The following is a 9,186-nucleotide window of genomic DNA, read 5'->3' on the forward strand; positions in this document are numbered from 1 at the left end:
AATAATAGAAAGTCAAGATAGCCGCGATCGGGCGAGGATCATGGCGGAAATCTAGGTACGTATTAAGAAGAGGCCGATTAATCAGCTAATCATGAGATTTCTTATTATATTCAGAAATGTACCAAGGGTAGGACTACCCTACTATATAAAGGGGAGCTGATTATTTGTAAATGGGATCACATTCACGTTATATAAAGCAATATACTATATTTCTCTTAAGATCTCAATGCTCTGTTACTTTGTTCTTATTTTTCAGTGGAATATTCGTTTGGTTCGAGGGCGACCTTGCTCAAGGGCTTTAGCTAAACATTTCATTTGGTTAGCTTTTATTTCTATTTACAGTCAATTTCAATATCAATTTATGTTCTTTGTCAATTTGTGCCAAGTAAAATCGTGTGTCCTTAAAACCACATATAAATTTAATTGTTATCCGTTTTTCGGGTAAACACATGTATTGCACAAGCTCAATTTCTTATTTTCTTTCATACTATATACAATATATTTCCATGATTTAGTGAACATAGGAAGTTTGAGTTCAACATTTGTACGAGAATGTGGTAGATGAGTTACATGGACGAAAGGTTGGTGGCGGAGGCGGGCTTAAGATTTGAAGATCACGGAGGCACATTCGCATACAATTAAAATCGGTTTTGTATATATGGTGTCACTATTAATATATCATTATATTATTAAAACATTACATGAAAATTTTGCTGAACTTTGTGGTCCCTCTCTTTACAACAATAGATCCGTTTTTGTTATAGATCGGTACGACAATGCTTATAGCAAGGTGAGAAGTTTTTGGAGGGAAGAATGCCGGGGGTCTAGTTGGAAACAGTCTCTCTATCCCACGGTAAGGGTAAGGTCTGCGTACACACTACCCTTTCCAGACCCCACTAAGTGGGATTATACTGGGTTGTTATTGATGATGATGACGATGCTTATAGCTTTAAATAAACATACTTCCAACTTTAGGCCAAAAATTGCTGAATTTTTGGAGTTATTGAATTGACTACCATCTTTCTACAGGAAAATGATGCTAATTAAGGTTTTTGATCATGTGGCACGAGTAAATTAACTTTAGTAGACTAGGTTGAACTGCGACTCCAAATCTTTGTATGTGATATATAGAAATTTTTTGTGTTTGTTATATTCTACTATTTGAATATTACTAATAGAAGGGCGATGTCAAATTTCTACAGTGTCACACTCCAAGGCCCTAACCGACCCCGTGGGACTCCCCCAACAACCAGTGGCGGAGGCAGGATCTCCACGAAGGGGGTTCAATTTTTATTTTTTTTGTATCCAGTGAGAATTGAACTCATAACCCTATGTAGGTTTTGAACCTCCTTGACCACTAAACTACACTTTTGGATTGTGTTAAGGGGGTTCAAAACTTAATATATAAAGGTAAAAAATAAATTTTGCCTTATATATACAGTGTATTTTTTCGACAAAGGGGGTTCGGGTGAACCCCCTTGAGCCCCCTAAATCCGCCCCTGCCAACAACAACAACTAGAAGAGGAAAAGATAAAATGAAAAAAAATAAAAATAGAGATGAATCCTTTTTGGGTTTAACTGATTAAAAATAATTGATAAGTATCAAGAGTTGACAAGACACTTTTAAATGATAAAATTAAGTTTATGAATACTAAGCAGTTATGTGTTTGGATAAAAGTGATTGCATTAATACTAAGCAATTGGTGAGCATTTGTTATCTTTTTTAAACGATAAGATTTAGTTGATCGTATAGTTCATTATAGTTCTATAATTTAGTGAATCCTTTTTTATTCGATCCCTTTAAATTTCACATTCAAATTTGCGATTGGATCTATTCATTAAAAAGAATCGACTCAATACATTTTTGAAAAAAAAGGAATTATAAATACTATAAATACTCAATCTAATGAAACACCTACTCCATCAAGAGTTTCGATAAAAGCGTAACTACATGTGTAGTGCAGTCCGGACGGATTTACGCTATGGGATGACTCGAACTCACAACCTTTTGGATGAAAGTGGAGGGTGCTCACTACAAAGCAATCCACTCTTATCGAAATATATTTTATAACATAACATAAGTTGGTTTTAAAAAACTTGGTGGTTATAATAAAATATTATTATAGAAGATGGTTGTTATAGAGGATTTTAACTGTATCTTCAATTTGTTGTGTATGGACACATGAGTGGAATTTATATTCCTAACTTTAAAGCTTTTCTTGAAGTCAAAGTTCTACTACATAAATTGTGTTTTTTTAGATCACCGGGGAGAACGTCAGGATTTGAAGTTTGTGAGTTCTTAGCATGTTATCAAATTCAAGTTTCGTCTGTGAAATTTAAAAATAGCCAGATTTATAAGTAGTAATTGAAAAATAGTCACAGTTTCAAAAGTAATTGAAATTTAACCATTTTTCATGTAAAGATAAATCTGAACAAAAGTGTTGGAGTTCCAGCATATGCTGGAAGTTCATACACAAGTGCTTCAATCTCCCGTATATTATGCTTGAACTTTTTGTGTAACAGCAAAATAGTGGCTATTTTTCAATGACTTTACAAACGCCGACTATTTTTTAATGACCAACCCGAAAACTGGCTAGCTCGTGCTATGCAACTGAGTTCGCCCGAGTCCATACCTAATACTCTAGATCTACCCCTATTGACAACCCTAATTTTCTTTTCGCCCAAGTTTTAATTTGACATGCAAAAAGTTTATATTAGTCAACTTAAACTTTTCATATTATCAATATAAGAAAATTCTGCCTTTTTCTTCAGAGGAATGGAACTGTTTTTAGTTCTTTAGTTTCTACTTTTGGCCTAAGGAAACTTACAAGAAACTGGAAATGAGTAAAAAGGAAGAAAACATGGGTTGCAAAGTGGACAAATGCAAGAAAATCTAGTGACATAAAAAAATAATTTTTTTGCTGACCTCTTTTATTTTCAATTCTGAATTTAGTCATATTTCCTTGGGAATATAGTATTCAAAATTTGTTGGTCAATACTGTAAAAATTCAATTTCAAACTATATTCTAAGTGGAAAGTTATATAATCAACCACTCTTTAGTAAATTTTAGACTTTAATTTCTTTTCATTAAAAATAAATCGTTTAATTTTTTTAAAAACAGAAAAAGATGATGCATCTCATGATATTTTTGAGTATAAGACGAAAATTAATTTGAAATATCAGTATTACAATAAGGGATGCATTGAAAATTAATGTTGTATTTAATGTATTACTTTCTTTGTTTCAATCTACATCACATTTTAGAATATTAAGTATAAACACCAATCCACTGGAATCGCTTTTGTTAGAGAGAGTTTTAGTGGGTGTTTGGACATAAGAATCGTAAAATTCCGAAAAAAGTGAATTATTTTTTCAAGTGAAAATGGTATTTGAAAAATAAAGTTGTGTTTAGACATAAATATAGTTTTAGGTTGTTTTTTTAATTTTTTTGAGTAATCTGAGTGAAAATTTTGAAAAACAGTTTTTTTGAGTTTTTCAAATTTCTGAAAATTTCCAAAATTCATCTTCAAGTGAAAATTAGAAAATTTATGGCTAAACACTGATTTCGAAAAAAAAAAGTGAACAATTTTTGAAATAAAGTGAAATTTTTTTGGGAATTTTAAATATGAAATTTTCAGACGCGAATTCGGATTTAGTCCTGACGTAAACAATTAGGTGAGAAACACACAAAATGCCTCCATTAATAATCTGATACGATTCATTTTCTTTGTTTGAAAAAAATCTCTTAATTTACAACATAAAATAAGTAATTTTCAACCAAGTATTTGTCAACAACACGGTTGAAACTCGAAAACATAAAGCATGATGTAAGTGTACGTGAACTATGAAAAGTTGAAAGAGCCAATTTGCAGACTATTGTCAACTCTTTAGGGCACATTTGACATTTGATAGTTTGAATTGAATCTAAAAATGAAACACAAAAATGTTGAAGGCTTTAAAATATATAATTTTATTAAAAGGATTTAAGTTATATACTAGTGTAAAAAGTGAAAAATATAATTTAACCGGTAGTAACATGCTAAATTGTGAATTACAATTAATTTAACTTACATACTAACGACTGTGTAAATAATTCTATACTTTCAGTTCCGGTTTACCTGTTATAACAATTAATTTGCCGTACTTTCAAGATTACAAACCCCACGTTTTCTGGAGGTTACCTATAGACATTCTTTTGACGAATGACGATTATACTATAAAAAATATTATACTATCAGTGTATATAAGTTAAACTCTTAATTTTAATTTTAATAATGTTGCATATTACTAATATTTATCATATAACTTGCATATAATTATCGTATAAGTGTCTTTATATATACTTAGCTTTTTGGTCCCTCTTGTCCGGTGGTTAGGACATCGTCTTTTCATGTCGAAGATACGAGTTCGATTCCCGTAAGGGATATGTATTCATTCCGGCCGCTTTTAGTTAGTGTTTATTGCTGAGTGATTGCTCGCTATCTGGCTGGAAAAGATAGTTCGGAAGCTTCCTCTTCCCCAGCAAGCAAGACGAGATCACCACTTCTCTTTTCCTTTACTTCGTAACCTTAGCCTTAAATATCTTTTCATAGATTCTCGAACCTCCGACATACATAATTATATTATATATTACACTACTCATACATATACCATAAACTCTTTTGAAAATATATAAAAAAAAATAAAAAATAAATGAAGGATGATTGGTATGGGTGTTTTAGTCAATTAAATCACAATGGGACCAAGTAAGCAGACTTTTCACGATATGAAGTCAAGCTAATCAAAGTCAATTAATGAACTCTTTCAAATAAAATACCCTCTCTTTTTTCAATAATTCCCCCTAATTTTATATGGTATTCTTGTAAATAAAACAAAATGTGATATACTTTAAAGTCTTTTTACTTAATTATACCCTCTATAAATACCTCAGCTTAGCTCTTTAATCCTACTTTATGTGTGTTCGTTAACTTTGATCTCTCCTTCTGAGCTGACTTCTCTCTCTAAAAACTTTGCACATTTTCTTTTCTCTCTCTAAAACCATGCAAATCGGAGCAACACTTCCGGCTACAAACCTCCATTTTTTTCAGTCAAAAAGAGCCAGTTTCAAATGCAATGGATCCCCATTAAACCCTAGTTTTTTGAATACACAAAGTGTAAAAACAGAGATGACAAGAAAACATCTCTCAAATCTTGAAAAAATCTTACAAAAGCAACCTCAAAAAACCCAATCAGTCGATTCAAATGAAGTTGTTCAAGAATCGCGTAATGGGTTAAAGGAGAAAAAGGGAAGGAATTTATTGGAAGGGTTGAATTTGGCAAGAATTTGGCCTGAACATAAGGTTGCTGAAGAAATGTCACCAAGATATTTAAACAGGCTACAAAAAATGTTATCAAATAATAACATTGAATATTCGCCAAGAAATAGTCTTGGTAGTAGGTGGAAGGAATTTCATGGTAGTAATGATTGGCTAGGCTTAATTGATCCTTTAAATGAGAATTTAAGGCGAGAATTGATTAGATATGGTGAGTTTGTTCAAGCAGCTTATCATTGTTTTCATTCAAATCCTTCAACTTCTTCAGGAGAAGGGTTGTTACGCCCGAGACACGTGGCGTTGCCCGATAAGTCATATAAGGTGACCAAGAGTCTGTATGCAACGTCGTCCGTTGGATTACCAAAATGGGTGGACGACGTTGCACCAGACCTTGGATGGATGACTCAGAGGTCGAGTTGGATTGGTTATGTCGCGGTTTGTGATGATAGGTCAGAGATTCAACGTATGGGACGGAGGGATATTGTCATAGCTCTACGTGGCACTGCAACTTGTCTCGAATGGGGTGAAAACTTTCGTGACTTGTTGGTTCAAATTCCAGCAGAGACAGAAACAGATTCAACTGACGGACAGGCTAAAGTGGAATGTGGATTCTTGAGTTTGTTTCAAACAAGTGGTGTTAATGTTCCAAGTTTAGCTGAATCAGTAGTTAATGAAGTGCAAAGACTCATTGAACAATACAAAGGTGAGAATTTAAGTATTACTGTAACAGGCCATAGTCTTGGAGCAGCCTTGGCATTGTTAGTAGCAGATGAAATAAGTACATGTGCACCCGATGCACCACCCGTGGCTGTTTTCTCGTTCGGGGGTCCTCGAGTGGGCAATCGAAGCTTTGCAGATCGATTAAACTCAAAAAACGTTAAAGTGCTACGTATCGTGAACAATCAAGATGTAATCACTCGAGTTCCAGGGATGTTCGTGAGCGAATCACTCGATAAAAAATTAAGGGAGTCAGGAATTGCGAGTGGTGTGCTAAATGTGCTTGACAAAAGTATGCCATGGGCATATTCACATGTTGGAACAGAGCTAAGAGTTGACACAAGAATGTCACCATTTTTAAAGCCTGATGCAGATATTGCCTGTTGCCATGATTTGGAGGCATATTTGCATTTGGTGGATGGATATTTAGCATCAAATTGTCCATTTAGAGCAAATGCAAAGAGAAGTTTAGCCAAGTTGTTAAATGAACAAAAGTCTAATATCAAAAGGCTTTATACTAGTAAAGCAAAAGGTTTGAGCCTTAATCTTGAAAGAGAACATAGTTTCTCTACACCTAGTTGTTTGCCTAGTCCATCTTCTTGATAAGTAAATAAGAAGTACTACTATGTTTTCTATGTAGTTGTAACTTTTCTTTTACTATTTGAGGCTGTTTAGACTAGCTTTTAAACTGGTCAAATCAGCTTTAGGCGCTTTCTAGCTTTTTCAATATTTGGCAAAGCTTAAAAGTGTTTAAAATAAGTTTAAAATTGTTTAAAACAACCCAAAAGTAATAAGTCGGGCAACCCCAACTTATTATTGTTTTTGGGCTTAAAAGCCACTTTCAACAAATAAGCCATTTTTAAGCCAATCCAAACGAGCTCTTTATCTCCTTGCTTGAATGACTAGACAAGTGACTTCAAAAAATTTTGTAATTTTTTCACTGATTGCATAGATTAAGAATAAAGAAAGTACTCCATCCGTTTCAATTTATATAACGTAGTTTGTTTCGATATGGGGTCTAAGAAAAAAAAATTAAGACTTTTAAAATTGCAAAAGCTTCTCACTAAGAGTAATTAAAATGAGTAAATTAGTAAGTTTGAAGATAAATATTTTTCAAGTATAGGTTATATCATTCTTTTTCGAACAAACTAATAAGAAAAGTGTGTCACATAAACTGAAATGAATACGAGAATGAAGAGATTTTGCATCAATCACAACCTAATATGTGTTGTATAGTATGGGTTTCCACGCAATATATACAATCAGGTCTCTCTATAACAACATCCTTATATAACAACACTTCTTTATAAAAGCCAAATATTTCCGGAACCAAATCTCATGTTCTATTATAAAATACATTTTCTATAACAGTAATTCGCTATAACATCCAAAAATATTCGAAACAAACGAGACTGTGATAGAGAGATTTGACTGTTTATGAGTTCGATTTTAATTGCCCCTTTTCTCCTTCTCCCATATCATGATAAATTAAAAATTCTATACCAATTTGATTTTGTGTGGAAAAAGAAAAGAATAATAATAGCCAAAAGAGGATAAAAAATGAAGAGCCAAGCCATGTGGTAGGTAGAACACAAAACACAGAGTATACACGAAAATGGTTGACTCCATCTACCTTAATAGAAAACCGTTCGATTTATTTTGTGCCATTGTTAAAACTAAATTCAATATAAATTTAAAACAAAAACTATTTTCCCATAGCTAAATAATTGTTCTCTATATTATGTTTTGACACTTTTGAAATATATATATATGGTATCTTTGAAATTAATAAGTGTGTATGGTATATTTGAAATTAAGCGTGTAACTTCTTATTCATATAGTACGAATGTTTTTCTCACATTAGTATTATCAATGTTCCCTGTATTAACCATTTTTCACTCAAATATTCAGAAAAAAAATAATGATAGCAAGAATCTTAATATGATATACAAACATAATTTTTAACCTTCACTCCAACTTACTCATCTTAACTATTTTACGGAATATCTGCTATCCTCCGCCATTATAAGTACCATATAATTCTGTCCAGCAATGCAAGATTTGATAAGAAAAAATCATCCTATAAAAGGAATAATTATACAAAAATTTGTATTTATTTTTAAGTAATAGGATATAAATACTATTCCCATTATCCCTATTTATGTAGCACACTATCCTTTTTAATCTGTTCCAAAAAAAATGGTACTTTTATATGTTTAGAATTAATTTAAATTTAAAATTTGTGTTTATAATTAATGAGTTAATTTATAGCAACACAATATTTATGGCTTGATTTGACCACAAATTTTAAAATTCTTTTTCTATCTTTCACTTCGTTTCTAATCATATAATGCCATATAAATTGAGATGGACGGAATAGTATTTAATATATTACACTCATTATTTGCATATGCATCTAGCACGATGACATGATTAATAAGAAATCTCCAAACCTGGTCTAAAACCAAAGGCTTATACGGAAGAAGAATTAACCGAAATAGCCATTTACCCAACTTTTAAACTAAAAATATCTAGTAAATGAAATATATATATGTGTGTGCGTGTGTGTGTATAATCTATGCCCAAGAAGAATGTAGAAATGTGTACAAATGATCACCATCTGCTGGGACCAACATATTCAGTGGATCATCAAGCAAGGAAAAGGGAAATCCAATAAGGCTAGCATATTCAGAATGATCTATGCTGAGACCTCATATGCAATATGGATTGAAAGAAACACACGTATATTTGAGCAAAGATATCGAGACAGTGATGTTCTTGCAAGGGAGATAGCATATATTTGCATTGTTAGAGTAGCTACTCGAGCTAAGAGTTATATACAACAATTTTCTATAGGAACAGATTAGATACATTAGTATTATATGTAAATAGGTATGCTATGTTTGCTTTTACACTTTGAAATAGTTAGCTGAGTTAGCTTGACTATAGATTTGTACCATTCACCTTTGGTGATTAATACAAAAGAAAGTTAATTATAAAAAAAAAACATAAATTATACATATATTATACTCCTTCGGGTTAATTCTCCAAAATAAAACAATGAATTCAGCCGGCTATTTGCGTAAAAACTCCCTTTACATATTAAATCCAAAAGAAACAAAATTACAAAGTCCAAGTAAACAACCCAAAAAACAC

At 32.2% G+C, this 9,186-nt stretch overlaps 1 protein-coding gene across 1 annotated transcript; it reads left to right on the top strand.

Annotated features, from left to right (window-relative positions):
• Positions 1–4,961: 4,961 nt before the first annotated feature.
• On the top strand, positions 4,962–6,669 carry LOC107793184 (phospholipase A1-Ibeta2, chloroplastic-like). The gene has a single exon (XM_016615473.2). The coding sequence runs from the start codon at positions 5,041–5,043 to the stop codon at positions 6,631–6,633; it is 1,593 nt and encodes a 530-aa protein (XP_016470959.1). The 5' UTR covers positions 4,962–5,040; the 3' UTR covers positions 6,634–6,669.
• The last annotated feature ends 2,517 nt before the right edge of the window (positions 6,670–9,186 follow it).

The sequence above is a fragment of the Nicotiana tabacum genome, chromosome 5 (genome assembly GCF_000715075.1).
Source record: "Nicotiana tabacum cultivar K326 chromosome 5, ASM71507v2, whole genome shotgun sequence".
In the NCBI taxonomy this organism is placed as follows: Eukaryota; Viridiplantae; Streptophyta; class Magnoliopsida; order Solanales; family Solanaceae; genus Nicotiana; species Nicotiana tabacum.